This window comes from Bombus pascuorum, chromosome 2, assembly GCF_905332965.1.
Source record: "Bombus pascuorum chromosome 2, iyBomPasc1.1, whole genome shotgun sequence".
In the NCBI taxonomy this organism is placed as follows: Eukaryota; Metazoa; Arthropoda; class Insecta; order Hymenoptera; family Apidae; genus Bombus; species Bombus pascuorum.
Window position 1 is genome coordinate 716,461 of NC_083489.1, and position 17,324 is coordinate 733,784.

Consider the following 17,324-nt stretch of genomic DNA (forward strand, 5'->3'; position numbering starts at 1 on the left):
TAAGTTGTACCGATTAATAATTAATTAGATCTTTGCGATAATTTTTCGTATTTACGAGTCGAAGTTTATACGATGTTTTCGCCTTCATTTTTACTCGTATCTTTTTCACACAATACTTTTGCTTCGTCTTAATCGTAAAAATATCGTGTAATAATCACACTTGTAATAATATTGTGATAATTTCCATTTTCGAAAACCATTATTTCTTTTAAAGTGGATCGCAATAGGAGTTAAATAACTGTATTCGCGGAAAATACTGACAATGCTCATAGAGCTCGCATCGTAAATCTTTCATACATAACGGACACGTAAAAGAATAAAACGAGAATTCTCGAAAATGTCTTCGTTCCTTTCCGAATCGACGAAAACGAACAAAAGGTCAGAGAAATCGCCGAAAAAGGAAAAAAGAAAAGAAAAGAAAAATGACGAATTTTCCTCAAAAGCAGACGAACCACTTTCTCAATGGTAGAATTCGATTGAAACTTCCGGTACTCGCGGCAAGTTTTCCCATCAGTTTCCTCACCAACGAATAATCGCACGAAAATCTCGACACTTTGTCGACCCGTTCCATCGATCGATGGAAAAATCTCTCGAATAGGTAAAAGGGAATCGGTGTATTCGCGAAGGAATACCTCGATTTTACCCTCCTAACATTTTTCTCCTTCTCTCCACTTCTGTATCCACTTCTCTTCCTTTCGTTCGTTTCCTCGATAAACGCGTATGGAGAATAGCTGGATGGAAATCTAGAACAGATCCATCGTTCGCGTTAAAAGCACGCGATAACGCTCTATTTTTTATTTTCGTTCTCGTTTCTTTTTCTTTTTTTTTCACTGTTCTACACACGCCGCACGGCCAAAGGATGAAATACGGCTAGTAATTTGCAAAAATAATGACTCACCGACGCTGTTTTCCCATTTTTGCTTGTGACTTTCAACAGGGACCCCTCGTACCCCTGAAACAGAACGAATTCCCGAACGTCATTACAAACGAAGAGACAAAGAGCGGAGCATTTTGATGGAACTGGATCGCCCTGCGTTAAACTGGTAATTGGCTTATGCAGTGATCAGGGCTGCTTTAATTTTAGGATTAGGATGTAATCTTCGGTGCTTAGGTTGGCGAAGGAAATTGGTAACGGGGATGGTAGTAGAAAAAAATTTGTAGAAAGATCATAATGTATATATTTCGTTTAAAGATTAAGAATATAAAGATAAAAAAATTCTGAATAAATTAGTTATCATGGCTGAGGATGTTGGTAATAGGTAGCGATTAACAGTTTCCGCTGGTAGTTAACAGTTTAATGGTAAATTCTTTGTGGCCTTCTAAAATTCTGAAAAAGGTAATCATTTTTAATTGCTGGTCGTTAATTTGAAAATTAGAAATGGTACGATTCGCTGGTCGTTCCTGCGAAAATTGAAAATAGCACGATTTGTTGGTCGTTTCTTTTAAAATTACAAATGCTTTCTGTCGATGTTCTATTCATTGGAAGGAAAGATTGTTTGTTTCCACGTTGTAACTGATCATCAAAAGTGAGTTGGAAAAAGTATCGTCAAAAGTGCATACCGATATAACTACAATAATTAAAAGGTATTAAAAAATTGGTTAAAGTAACGTATGCTTCGGAATAAGAAATAACGAATTACTTATTTAAAAAGAAAGATATATATAAAATGTATATCTAACAAACTGATTGTAAGCGAATTCGCAAGTAAATATTTCTAATTACTCTAACAAGGAAACAAAGTTTGTAGTAAATTAACTATTGAAACTATTAATTACGAAATATAGAACCATACTAATAAAACAGGAAGCTGAGAAACGAAAAAATAAAATCTCTCCGCGCAACTTTCTATTTCATATTCAATGGGTAAAATCACAGCTTAGTATCGTGCGCTTAATGTGACTTTTAAAACATTAACATCAACGAACGATGATCACGAATTTACGAATATGTAAGAAGACGGTGTTCGCATAGCGTGATCATCAAAGTGTTAAGTACGAAGCGAAGTTACTTCAAAGCAAAAGCGAGAATGAGAATCTTGGAAATTTGCATATCTGCTCTACAATTATCTGTTCTACCGTAGCTAAAACGTAACCGAATAACTCGAGCGCAGCAATTTTAGGCAAACACGTTCGACCGAAGATTTCCTATGAATCCAACGTTGTTTCTAATTTCCTTGCTCATCGTTGTCCTCGTAGGAACGTTACCGAAGAATATATACCGTTTAATTAAAATAAAACAACCAACGAGTCGCTTGTAAATTGCTTCAAAAAGAAAGAAAGGAAGAAGAAAGAAAAAGATTTTGCAAAAGATTCGTCGATCGATTTTAATTACAAATACCAAAGAATATTTCTATCGTAAGGGTTGTAAATTTAGGTCTAATTCAATTTATATAACATTGTAGCTTTTAAGAATAATAAGTAAAATTATGAATCTTTTAAGAAAGGATGATAAACGTTCTTTTGCGCGTAGACCACTTTGCAAAGAAATCCTCACGCTTTATATATTTCGCAATCAATATCTATTTCAAATTCTACTTTTAAACTTCGTTTCAAACGGTAACACTTTTTCGCTCTTACTATTTCACGTACAACGGATAATATCGAAAGCGTTGTAAAACCTTCAAACTCTGTACGATAGAAATATGCGTCGAGTGTTAGGTCTCTGCTATATCTCGTTCATTTTCATCTGTTCAGAGGCGAAATATACGAAAACATCTTGTCTCGGACATTGAAAATCGCACCATTCGTACGCCCAATCGTTTTCGATGCATCAATTTCGCTTTCTCTCTTTTTATTCATTTTCTTTCCAACTTGTGAAGAAACTTTGTTTCAAATTCACGTTGTAGCAAGAACAAATTACGCATAACGTGATTTAATAACTAATTTTTTATTCAAAATCGTAATCGAATTAAAAAGTTCGACAAAGTGTCCATCCCTTTTGATCGTTTTTAATTTGTCACGCTGGAATTACTCCGCGTAAAAAAGTCTCCTTTCTTCTTTACAGAATAACTCGCGATTTCTATCGGCAAACGATTCGATCGATACTCGATACTTGAATTAAATCACGACCATTAATGCTAATTTAATCCTGAAATGCAGGCACGGTTATTGAGATCTTGGTTGGTTTCGTTTGAAAGCGCGATAACGAAGATGCCTTGAAATGCTTACGAGGGACGTCGTTCGAGTGTTTCGAATCGATTTCGCTGAATAAGAAAACTTAACAGCCGCGATTTCAAAATCGTCAAGAAAAGAAGAATTGGAAGATCGAACAAGATATTATTTGCAAATATATTTATTCTCGTAGGACTTACGACGAATAGAAAAGTAGAACAGGAGCGCATTCATTAGGAAATTCTTTACTTTACGTTTTACTTTACGTTTTTCCAAGCTCTCGTCAACTTTTTCTTAGGGTAATAACCCGTGGCTTAAAAATTGTCAAGAAAAGAAGAATTGGCAGATCGACCGAGACGTTGTTCGCAAATATATTATTTTTGAAGAATTTACGATCGATGAAAAAGTAATGTAAGAGCATTTTCTTCGTACTTTATATTTTTCCAATCAAATTGTTTCGCGAATAATAAATTTCGCGTCCTTGACAAATTCTTTCTAAACCGTGAAATTTAACCGGCTTTCTCACGACTGAGAGAAAAGACAGGAAAATGTTTTCATAAAGTCGTAACATACGAAGAAAGAATTATAGTAAAAGAAGAAAATGTAGGTTAATGTGTAAAATAGAGTAATTATCGTTAATATCGAGAGGAATTATTTTATTTCGCTAAGGTTATTTCAAAGCGTTTACTTCGATAGGATACCTTTTAATACGTATATCTGTTTGAAAATGTCAGCGAGACGAAGTCGAAAGTACTTATGCAGTTTATTCACTTTGCCATTGGTACTGAAACGATAATCGCGAAAGATATTTTCAGTAAAAGGACTTCTTTCAGCAAGGGTATCGTAAAATCGTCATCTCCTTCGAACTCTGACCTAGTAAATAACTTTATCTCAAAAACGAAAGATCGAAGATTCGTTTTGATAAATAAAACATTCGTACACCTGACAAGCGAGAGTCTGCTTGTTTCATAAATAAAATATACGATACACGGGAAAGCTCGCTTTTATCTTTTCTTTCGCACTCATTGCATCTCGTGTCGTGGTTAGGAAATGATAACGGACAATTAACGTTACAACGAGAAATCATAAAATACACGTTCCTTAAACGTTATCACCTTCGTACGATAATCGCTTCTTCGTTTTACAATTTCTAAACCGTTCTTTTATTAACAAAATCTTGCGTCCTCCACAAATTCTTTCGACTTAATAGCTTTTTCCAAAAAGGGCAAAAGATAGGAAAATATTTTATTTTATAGTCAACTTTGTCTTTTCATAGAACCCTAACACGTCAAAGAAAAATTTCATCTGTAAATACCGGGTCTTTCTATTTGTCACCGCAGTTTGTAAACTAGAAGATCTCAAAACCGTCACTTTTTTAAATCTTATACCCTTCTACATTTCATTTACGAAAACTCCGTCCATCAAGGTTATCGTCACATTTAAGCTAATTTTTGGACGAGGCTATCGAAAAAACGAACAAATTTTTAAATAAACCCTCGCTATTTTTAAATTCCTGGAGCTACTAATTTTATCATAAAGATATTAAAAATGGACGATCGTTGTTCGTTTGATCAGACAGATAAGAGAACGATCGATGGTTAGAGATCTAGAGAAATAAATTTCACCGGAAGCCGATGACAACGCGGCCGTATTTCCTTCGGTTTTTTCGAGTAAATTTGATGGATCGCGTTGTCCTTACTCGTCACATTCGTCGATCGGAATTTATCTCTGTTTATTTGGCGAGAAAAGTAAGAAGAATGTCGTAACGTGATCGAATAGGACGAAAATTTATCGGTAATGTGGAAAATGAGAGATTTTTGGGGACCTTTGGTCTTTCTCGACGATTTTCATCTCGATTCGCACGCTTCATTCGATTTTTGATGTAACACTAGTTCTAGTTCTTAAACGCGGTGCCAATTGCCGACTATTCTTTGGATTTTTAAATTTACTACTTGCTACATCGTATTGGTCAGATCAAATGTTTAAAGTTTGTTTTTTATTTTTAGCGCTACAATTAATTATTTAATTTAATTTCAAGATTTGTAACATTTCCGTTTGTTTCCGTATTACGATCTCGTAAATTAGAGTAAAAAGAGATTATACGGTCACGGTGTTGCGAAAAATGACCGCGAATACAGTTTGTAGTCCTTATCTCCAACAATTTTCTTTTACAAGCAGCGAAGCGTGCTTATGCATATTCATTTTGAATGTTGCTGTCGTGCTATAAATGACTGAAATCGTAGCATAATAAATCGATTTATAATGTACAATTAATTGAGAAATTTAAGTAGAAAATAAAATATGGAATTTTTATAGAAAGTCGATGTTCGTCTCTGTCGAAACAATTTCTTTTAGTTTAGAAAGTTTTCCTTTAAACCATTAAATACCAAACGATAAAGAGGAATATCGATTAAACGATTCCACGAATTCTTTGGTTTCTCAAATTTTTCCCCGTCGAGTAGAAAACAAATAAAAACTTCGATGTATCGACGAATTCGTTCTTTTTTCAATCTTCGGTTTGTTGGTCAGGCACGAAATATTCAACGAAAATGTCGATTCATTAACTCGGTGATATACACGAACTTATTTCGCGATATACGAAGGCTTTGTTCATTCATAAAATACGAAACAGCAGAAATACCGATGCATTAATCTTACGATCTTTTATTTTCAAACTTTCCCCCATTCATCGAACGCACGGTAATCAACGGAAGTGTAAATTCACCGATAATCGAATTCTTCGTCAGTCCGTCGATTGTACGTTGATTCGTCAAACACGAAATATTCCATCAGACACAACAAAAGTGTCGATATATCGCACGTTCGATTAATTATCTTTCCGTCTCTTAATCGTTTGGCCGTTCGTCACGCGAAAAGTATTAAACAAAAACGTCGGTAAGTGGATCACTTACTGCTAGCCGATTCTCTCGCACTCTTTTAATTATTTGCTCGATCATCAAATATGAAATATTTGACAAAAGCATCGATGTCGTTCTAAATGTCTACGATGCGATGCAAACGCTTTATGACGTTTGTACGTTTGATGTTTAATCAATTCCTTGTTAGACCTTCATATTAAAATTCTTAACCAGAGAAGCTCTGTTGATTTTTTATAAAAGAAGGAAAAGGTGCAAGAATATAAGTAGAAGTAGAAATATTATCTGTTTGACGTACACGGTTTCCTGAGAAATAGGCGATAAATTAAACAATAGCGACGATAATAACAATGATCAAGTTGCATCAATTTCATATAAAATATATACACATACGTGTACCATGTGTTACATTTGATATATATAAAATTATTTAACGTAACTTGCTCGTTATTCGCATATTTTTACTTTAAATTAAATCTTGCCATCGTTTACTTCGTCGCTTGTTATAAAGGAAAAGAATTCCTTTCGTTAATCAAACGAATGTGAGCGTTTGAATATATTACAAAACACTTGAGGTTCGTACTCGAACCCTGTGAATACTTTCTTTGCTACTGCGTCAAATTTCAAGATACAAGACGCAACTCAGAGACACCCAAGAACACGCAACTACTTCATAACTGGTAGAACACAATGTAAAAATATTCCAAATTTCCTAAGAGAAACAAATCTTTTGCACCGCCTATGGAAGTATGCGAAACTGTGACAATGGCCAATGGCTGCCTAATTATTTACAGAATACATGTGACGGTAGTCGCTAATGCCTTATCAAGAGATGCGACGATAGACGGTAAATGAATGAAACGTAGAAAAGGGAATCGCCGTGCTTCTCTATACCTGACCGATATCTATCCGCTATTTATCCAAAGTAATTTGTTCGTCGTGAAACAGACACGATAGCCAAAAGTTAGGTGCTCGAATAAAGGATACGACGACGAATATAGAAACGAGATTTCGCCCGGTCGAGAGGAAAAGGAGTATTTATTTCTTATTTACCAGCTAGAATTAGCACGGTCTACGAATAATTCAGTAACGTGCCTTTGTTGTTTGCGTCTCGTTCGCAACGCAGCAGATCTCGTTTCGTTCTCTCGTTTATCTCTTGCACAGTCATAAATTTACGATCAGCTTTGTAATAGGATTCTTCCAGAGAATAATCCCGTGTGTCGTTGATTAATAGTCGAAAACAATTTTAGTCGAGTCGAATCTCGAAAGCGCGCTGAAATTCATTCCAGCATCCTATCGAGTTCGTAGCGATTTTTAATCGCTCCGTGTCGAAAATCAACCGTGTTCACCCCCTTGGATATTAAATTGTATCCGCCATTAACTCTGCTACGTTTCCTTATGAAAAGCGTAACGATTGTTGGTCCGCAGATATTTCTACGGACTCGTATTTCTACAAAGGCAAACGAAGGAACACGATCCAAGTAGAAATCTCCTTAATCTACTAAATGTTACGATCAGACCGCGGATTTTTCTGCATTTTTCCGAAATCGAAGGATATAAAAGTGCGTATATTGCGTATGATACGCAAAAATACACGTAGTATCGGAAATAGAGTAATCGTTGTAATATTTGGTGGACGCAACGGAGTTTCATTTAAATTCCATTGCTTCGGACAGGCCGTGAAATATACAGAAACGCATAAAAATCCGCGGTCTAACGATTATAGTAGGTGCCGAACTTTGAATATTCTACATATTTTTGCGTGTCACGCGCAATCTGTGCACTTTTTGCATTTTGAAATCTACCACGAATGCATAAATGTCTACAATGTAATAATTATACGTTTTATTTAGTATGGGAGATTATGGTAAAATGGTTGGGTGCTTCGTTAAAGTTAACTGGATGATTTTCGTATTTAATCTCTCAACGCCCGAGTCGTAGAAATAAAGCTCGATAACAAGCGAGAAAGAAATACGCACGTAAGAAATACGATACAACGTAACGAGTGGTCAACGACGTAAATCTCTCGTGCACTTTTTACAAATTTCTTACGAAGCAAATTTTTGGTATAAAGACAGATACACCATGGACCAAAGTTTGCGATCCGTTTTCCAACTGATTCCGGTTACTCGCGATCGATCGATACGACGCATAACTCGTTCTATATTTTTTGAAACGATTTCGGTTACGCGTCTGTACGAGAGTCGATTGGTAATCGAATTTACTTCGATTTAATTTACCAAGAGTTAATTTACATTTAATCGAATTGAATTAATCACATTCAATTCGATAATGTTTTATAAATTTAAATGTAAATACAATTATCAAGCTTCCTATATTTTATTAATCTATATTTCGATATGATGGATCTAATTAAAAGAGTATTACTTCTTTGTTTAATATTCTACAGAGTGGTCCGTAACTGTTGGTACAATTGGGTACAGGATGATTCTCCGAGAAAGAATAAAGCGAAAATATAGAATAACGTTTTTCCATTGGATGCTTTCTTTTAGAGAAAGATAGACTTGAAAATGTATCGTGCGCGTATGTAACGGCACGTTCGAGCTTTACCTTTACAAATTTTATTTCACAATTTTGACTTGTTCTCGAGTTATAATAACCTGTTGCTGATCGCTTACTCATATCTAGCTAACCCGTAATTATCGTTAGCGAAGTTCAAGTATATTCGATGAATTATTCAAACTCAAATTACATCCGCACAGAATCACCCTGTATCTAATTGTACCAGCAACGACAAAATTGTACTTGTTACGGAGCACCCTGTATCGTAATCGCGTAATATAATACTCTTCTTTGGATAACGTAAATTGATAGTACAACAATTTTTAGAAACAAGAATTACTTTTCATAGATGATAACGCGTTAAGAAGGTATCGCGATTTCTACTTATTCGTCGGCTCGAAGCGTTTCGTAATCGAATAAAATTGCCAATAACAAATCGTGACACGAGGATAAAAGGCGAGGCTGATATAGAATTAATGTCAGGCCGAAGTTGCTCTCCTGAAATCCGTAGCCGAGATTTCGTTTGTGTTACGTCTTAATATTTCCCAGCTCTACGCGAAGAACAAGGTTCTACGATCTATATAGATTGGTTACCACAGTTACCTAACTCGAACCCAATCGAATTACGCCGCAGAGAATTGGACAGCGGACGTAAGAAAATATTATCAAAGTCGAGGGGATTCCTTCGAGAATCTTGGGAGGACACAGGCAAATGTAAACATTGGAGGGGGCGAGGGATTAATAATAAGAAATCGAAATTATCGTAAAAAAAAACGAAGTTGCGAATGTTAGCAATTTTTTAAAAGCAGAAACAAGCGTCGAGAAACAACGAAAAATTCTAAGTATCGTAGAGTTTTGATAAGTTTCTGAATCGTTTCTGCAAAGTCTTTTGATCGTTGCTTCGACATTTGGAAACGTAAGAAGCCTATTTCTTCTTCCTCGATGGTAAAAAGTAAAAAGCGATAGAGACGCGTTTGACTTTTGAGCGGAGAAAAATGAGCGCGACGATCAGATTCGCAAGCAAAGAAGACAAACAATCGAGTTACACAAACGAGGCTACTGCTATTCGTGGGTTTCCAGTGCGATGTTACTAAATTCAAAGTCAATATGAATTTGAAAATCTCTCCTCGATTTACTTAAAAAACTCTTCTTATCGATATCGATATTTCTCAAAATATCTCAAAATACAACTATCAATTTTACGTTAACTAAATTTTCTACGTATCTTCGCACTCGTCGACGATTAAAGAAAGGAAAAGTCTTATCGATATCGACGTTTCCATAAATAATTTATAAAAAAGTCGAATCACAATCAGGTCACCACAGAAATCGTTAATCGCGACATTACGCGAATCAAAGGCCGACAATTTTAAAAAACTTTCCTCATCGATACCGACGTTTCCGTGAAAAGTTGGCTAAAAAAAAACCGAATCGAAATTAGACAGGTAGAGAAATCGTTAATCATCGGGGCCTCTGGTCGTAGGCTGTGAAGGTAAAATCAATACGGACTCGGTGAAATCTGTTAGCAATATCGCGTTGGCTAGCTAGCCGTTCGTTGATACGTGTATGCAACGCCAGCCTAAATAGGTAGCGTGATTTACGGTTATTTATAGGGGACCTTAATATCCCCTTCGTAAAACCTTACAGCTCGGTTTCGTTCGATCGAACTTCGCTAAAATTCGTCGTTCGAAAATCTTCGATCTCCGTTGAAATCGGACTAACGAGTTTCGTGCCGTGTTGCTCTTAAGCGAGCTGCTAGAAGAAAAGATTTTCGTCATTCTCCGTTGCGATATTAAAATACGTTTTCTCTCCTATCTATGTTATATATCTAATTTTTAAACTTATTTTTTCATTATCCGATATTAAATTTCCACCTTTTCTTTCTACGTCTAAAATTCTTTCGTTATGTTCGTATATAAAAAGAACGCTTGCCTATAAACATTTCCATGCCAGAAGAGAACGTTACGAATTTATTTACTTAACTCGTTAAAGGCCGAGCAATGGTTTCTTATGACCTTATAAATCCATCGATTTTTGTCTGAAAAAATAAAAGAATCGCGAGTCTCATAAAATCGTAAAGTCTGGTTGGAGTACGAAGCAGCGGGGAGAGGAGTTTTGAGAAGAATCTTTGGAATTCCATGTCTTTCGTAGCGACAAATGCGTCGACGTGACGATCGGCCCTCGATGAATTAAGGAAATCGTTATACCTTTTCGAAGCCTCGTATACTCCAAATTTCACGATAGAAATTATCAAGTTTGAAATTGCTACAAAATATACGTTTCCCATGGTACACTTCACCTATAAGTCGTAAGATGTTTCGTAACACGTGAGACAGGATTCAGGAGTGAACGAGAGGCGCAAAAACGACGAAAGAAAGTTCATATAAACAGGTGTCCTGTGTAACCTTGTTCCAAAGTTATAGCCACTTTTGTGTTACGATAATCCGCGACAGCTTATCTTCGCAGAAGATGCTCGAAACGGTGATCCTCCGTCCGTATACGAGCTCGTAGTCGTCGTATCGTCGAGAGTTTCCCTATCTGTCAAGAATTCCACGTGTATGTCAAAATAATAGGCCGTCCGAGGATAGCCATTTCGAGCACCTTTCGCGAAGGTAAGCAGTTGCGAATCGTTGGAACGCGAGAGTGGCTATAATTTTGAAACAAGGTCAAACAAGTTTTACACGAACGCGTTTTCATTGTTTTCGTACTCCTTGTTGCGGCTTATCGCGACAAGAAAAATAGTTGTAACTTGGAAAGGTCGAATAAGACGCGCGTTCCTGCCATCTTCTTTCGTTGTTGTTCTTCTGCTTTCCGACCACTCCCGAAATGGAACGTTTCACGTGTTACGAGATACGCTCTACGTACGAACGAATCCATCGGATCGATAAATAAAAATCGAAGAGAGGAAATCACGATATCTAACAATCGCATAGGTCGAGAGTTGATAAATTGAAAAGGAACGAACGGTATCGATGGTCACTCCCACGGACCTGATCAAAGGATGCGGCCAGCCGGTATAAATATTGCAGCTGGACCTGCCGACGGATATTGAAATACCGAGGCGAGTATGCAGAGGAAAAGTGGAGCAAACCGCGCGAATATTTTTAAACCTCGATACCTCCTCGACGACGAAAGTATTCCTTTCATGGTGGGACGAGAACAGGGAGGCGAGTCACAGAGTGGCTAGAAAGGTCTCCGGGTTTAATGCGGCATGTAAAATGCAAATTTTAATATTCTAGGGAAATGTCGATAACTTCGACCGTTCGAAGGATATCAGATTCTTTTCTTCATTTTCTCCCCCGCTATTTTTATTGCCTCTATCGTTATATTTTTGTCGATTATACGAAGGTGAACGTCGAACGTATCGAAAGATCTGGAAAATTGCTCTTTTCAGATTTATTATTGCTTTCTTTCTATTCTGCTATATTTCGCAGTTGACATATATTTTGAAGTATTCTTGTTCTTTATTATGATTTTAAAGTTCAAGGCACCGAGGAAGGTGATGAACGATGGATCGGTAAAGTCGAGATACGTAAGAGCAGAGTGCGTTGGTTGATTTTTATGCTGCTTTTAAGAATTCACAAGGGAAGATCCGCAACCCGCAAATTCAAAAAATTATGAAACTCTGGGGACACGTAGAGGATATATAGGTACGTATTACGTAATATCTTTTCGCTGTCCAAATTCACTCTGAGAGGGTGAAATCTACCCTCGAATATTCTGGTTTTGCGGTATAGCTCGCTACAAAATTGACACATTTTTTAAACAAAACGATGGCACTACTTGAAAGCATTCCTTTTTATCCCTTATAGTTCTCAACGCAAATCCCGAAAATAGCTGGATTTTCTGGGGTCGATTTCACCTTCTTAGAGTGACTTTGGGCAGCAAAGAAAATCCTAGATAACACATACCTGTATACCCTCTACGTATGCTCAAAGTTTTATAATTTTTTGAATTTACGGATTGGAGATGTTTCCCTGTCGGTATATTTACGTTTCTTTAAGTTGCGTTACGAATAACCTTGGAAGCTTGGTAGCTAGGAGGGAGAATTGTATCTCTAATTCGAAGAGTTATATATCTTTGAATTAACGCGAGATTCTTTTTTTCTTTTATTTTAGATATTTCAAGATTTTAGATCGTAATGCGTTGCTGATAAGATTAACTAGAATTCCATTCCGATTCTTTTAGGGATTCGTTGCCCAACATACACATAGAGCTACAGCGATATGTCCAAAATAAATAGCACGTGTTATAAAATCATATCACTGTCTGGATAAAAGTGAACGTTGATCCTGCCAAAAGCGTTTGAATATTTTCAGGAATTGGAAAAACGGTAGATCTGTAACCCGTTATATTTACGGATCAGGTAGTTCTAGGATGAACTGAACGTTTCACGATTTAACAGGTGACATTAGGTAACCGAACAACTCCAACTCTAGAATTACCACGATCAATGTGGCCAATTTATAACTTTTTACAGCAGTTTTATAGATTTATAAATAGATGGACTACCTTAGTTCCATCATTTAATCTCTTCTTCTGCCCTCGTCGTCTTTTAATCCTTAATCTCAACCAATCCACCACTCGTTCGTCCCTTCTATCTCGTAGAACTCTTTTCACGCTTAAATTTACTCTTTCCGCGGCTGTAAAGTCCTCTACCAAATATTTTAACCGTATTAACGTTCCTATCGTGTGACGCGTTCTTCAACCTCGCAGGAAAATTCATCTTGCACAAAATCACGTGCCACGTGAACGCAAAACGAGACGTTCACAGGTCAAAATGGTTTAACTGCACCTTTTGAAACGTTTTAATTCCGTTTCGTGGAGTTAACCTATTTCGCGAGCAAGAGGACATTGTTCGTTACGAAAATTCTCGTCTTTTTTTACGCCTAACGCGTGAATCGCGGATCTAATTAAATCGTCACCTTCTTCCCATTTCCGTAATCTCCGTAAACTGCTCATATTCGAAATACTTCGCTGCTTCTTATTCCTTAACGTCGTGTAAAATAAGTTCGTGGAAGTTGCGGTACGCAGTTTCCTAGATAGATTTAAGCTAATTCGAGGATCTGTTAGTCGAACGACTATATTGTTCTCGGCGAGGTAGATAGAGTTTGGAGAGATTTAAAACGCTACGGCGGAGCTGAAAGTTCGAAGAATATTCTCCCTCGATTTTCTGCTGGTCGGATTTTGTTGGTGTTTCTCGTAAAAGTGGATTATCGTTACGGTTATGTAGCGTATATTGTCAAGTCGATCATTGATTTCCTTTGCAATGGTTTTTCATTCGACTTTTATACAATTAATCGGAATCAATTACGCATTTAGTCTTTGAAAAGTTATACGCTAAATGTACGTTTAGAATTTGCAGACATCGAACGTAGGTGAAACGAGTCGCTAATGTTCTCAAATACGAATACGTTAAAAAATTGCCAAGCTATCCAGAAAAGTTCTTTCGACGATTCGTATTAAAGTTTGGCTGACTGTCCACCAAGTGTCGCTACGTAGAAGCGCAAGCGTAATTTATTAGACGCGACGATACATGTCGCCAATGTTCGGTGTACGAAGCGTACAGTAAGATACATTTTGTCCCATTATTAAAAATGTCGAGCAACGAGGGAGCCGCTTTCGTCCTATGTTACCACGTTCGACGACACGAAAAACAGAGATCTTGGATCCATTCGAACAACGAGAAAAATATTAATTCCCGAGTGTTCGTCGTTGCGAGCGAATTGCCAGGGAACGATGATCGCGTATTTCATACATTGCACAGGTTGAGCAAAAATACACAGTTTAGTGCAACTTGCTGGATCATTGCTTCAAACGCAAGATACGAATATTGGGGAATTTGTCAGCTCCGATGAAAGAATTTTAATAACATTGAGATGGAATCAAGAAATACCTAATCTATAAGAAAATATAATAAGTATCGGGTAAATCCATCGATCCCTTACCGATCGATTACCTGGCTAACTAGTTTTTAAAATCAAATGTCGCTTTGGCAATGGGATTATCGTATTGATAATTAATAGTAAACTTATTCGTCTTATTTGCCGTTTCACCGCATGCCTTCTCCGCTCTATCTTTTCTCGCGTATTTTTTTTTGTTTATATTTGCAACGTACGCTTCGGTATTGACGATACTGACGACAATCGTGGTGACGAAAACGCGTAGGAAACGGTTGGCTCTTGTTCCCTGGACAGATACACGTTACTTTACAATAATCGCTGCATGGAAGCGTACCGTTACTACCGTCAACGCGTCTATGAAGCAACTTCGTGGACAGTGGCCCTGGAACATCGTATAGCGAGTTGAAAATCGTAGTAGCGTAGCAGCGTAAGACACGAAAAGCGTAGAATGCACAAAACCGTACGTAGCAAAATTATATTGAAAAGACAAAACTCTAACGTTTAAAGATTTATCGAAATATCTATATTTTGGAGTTTGGCATTTTTTTAATTTCGCTATATTTCAATGGACATATTATTAAGATATAAATATTATTTCTATTATTATGAATATTATCGGTACAGAATCTAGAATACAGATAGACGGTATTTCTATTTTAATGATATATCCGTTGAAACATAATAATATCCATTGTGTTATACAGACCCGAGGAGAACAACAGGGTTAAATTAAAAAATGCCAAACTCAACGCTATTAGACGCGTGTTGGTTATGTTTTTGCATTGTGACTAACAGGAACAAAATTTTTATAAATTCCGTATCTTGTAATTTCCATTTTTATAGTTCCAGAAAGGCGAAGCAGGTGAGCTTCTTCTTACTTAACCCAAATCTGTCAAAACTTGAAATTTTACAACAAACGCGTACAAACATCTGCTTGGAAACGTGAATTTTGTAACAGTTTCGATGGCAAAGTTGGCACGTCGCGTCGTCTGCGTCTACAACCGCAACCCCGCACAGGAAGAGCTCGATATTTCAGTTTTCATTAACACGCGTCCTCCTCGACGGAACACGCGAATATAACACGGGTACTCATCAGTTTATTGTGCCACTAAAAGCCCGGGATCATGCCAGGGAACTGGTACAGTAGGATTACGGCGCGTCGAGTGCCAAGGTGCTGTATTTTGCCGATCTAAAGAGTAAAGAAAATCGCGTAACTTCCTGTGTATCCGATGTGGCGTCGAATTTCGAACGACGCGTCCAGAACCGTAAATCCTTCGATCTTAATATGTTTTTGTTACGAAGAGAGTCGATGAGATTGTAAACAAGTGGCTTACGAACGTTTAAAGAATTATATACCATCAGGTAGCACAATTTTGCTAAAAATACGAGGATAAGATAGTTGAGAATGGAATCTCGAGAAGTTTAACGTTCTTTCATATTTTCGTGTTCCTTGAGAATTTCGTTCTTTTACGACGGGATGAATATACAGGTTGTACGTTGTAGTAAGTTGTAGCGAGTTATCGTTAAAAATAGGAGAATGAGATATTCGAAGATGGAACGTTAGGAAATTAACAACTGCGTTCTTTTACAAGGAGGCGGATACACGAAGACCTCGCATTAAATAACAAGACATAGCGTGTTAAATTAACTTTAAATCGATGAATTATTGTGTTGAAACAACAAATTATAGCTCTAATTTATAGCTGCAAAGGTATGTTACACGATATACAGCGGATACGGAAAGTATTCGTACATCGTTGCATTCGTTATTGTATTTATATGCTGATCAATCAGATCCGATTATAATAAATTTCGTATCACTCTTATATGATTAGAAAAATTTGATATACCAAAGAAATGGAACGTAAAATTTAGTAAAAAGGAGGCTTCATCGGGAAATAAGAGACAAACAGATACTTTTTGCCACTGTACGCGAATAAGTTTAGTTTGAAATTTAACTTTAGATTCGATTCTTCAGATTGTACGTTTACACCGAATTAATTACCAGAGTTATTAACCTATCGAGGACTAACGTCGCGATCGACTTGGTCGATTCGTATTATTGAATTCTATTAAATTCACGCCGTGGCTATGAAAATGGATTCCATGGGTCTACTCGGTACCTTTCCTTCGTACTATTGTTTCTTCCATCCAAACCCTACGATTTTACAAAGTTCGAAGAAATCGAAATATCAGTGACGAAGTATCCTTTTCTCAAATTATGGAACTTTGTTCGTCGCCTCTAATTCGCGACTCGCTCCACTTACGTTTCTCTGATAAAGTTTTGTTTGCGTATTTCTCTTACACGTTATTCCTGCGTCCTCAACGGATCAAATACAAATTACGTACAATTTTTACTATTCTGTGTCTAAGACGGTGTTACGGCAACGAACAGCTAATGCTAGTTTCAATATCAAAGCTATTGAAGCTTTTTAAAAAATGAAAGAAGAAAAAATATACTCTCCGCAGGTAATAGAAGAATCATAAGACGAGGGAGACTGATTGAAGCGCTACATTAAATTATCGTGATTTTACTATTTCTATTATTACTGCTATTGCCATTGCTACTAATATTTAGTGTTAGTACGGTTCTCTGTTATTGATTGTTATTGGAATATAGAGCATTTGCTAGATTATATAAATGTCTTCGGGGCATTTTAGAGACGATATATCAAAGACGATTTTAACGTATTACAACGCGAATAATATGCTGTGATCAGAAGTACAATATATGAGAATAGTCTCCGAATCTCGTTCGAACAGTTATTGCCGATATTTGTCGAGAGATACGTGACTAGGATGCCGTTTGTCTCTTAGTCTTTGTATATTATTGAAATATGGTGCCTGTGGAATTCAAGAGATACGCAGTTACCGACTCGGAGACATTTGTTCGAGAAAACTTTTGGATTTT

At 36.8% G+C, this 17,324-nt stretch overlaps 1 protein-coding gene across 4 annotated transcripts in view; it reads right to left on the minus strand.

Moving 5' to 3' along the window:
• LOC132904651 (protein couch potato-like) overlaps nt 1-17,324 on the minus strand; it is a 197,421-nt gene that overhangs the window by 74,665 nt on the left and 105,432 nt on the right. For all 4 annotated transcript variants that reach the window (XM_060955335.1, XM_060955336.1, XM_060955334.1 and 1 more), the window contains exon 3: nt 899-952. In XM_060955335.1, coding sequence (XP_060811318.1) covers nt 899-952 — 54 coding nt within the window. The remainder of the gene's footprint in view (nt 1-898; nt 953-17,324) is intronic.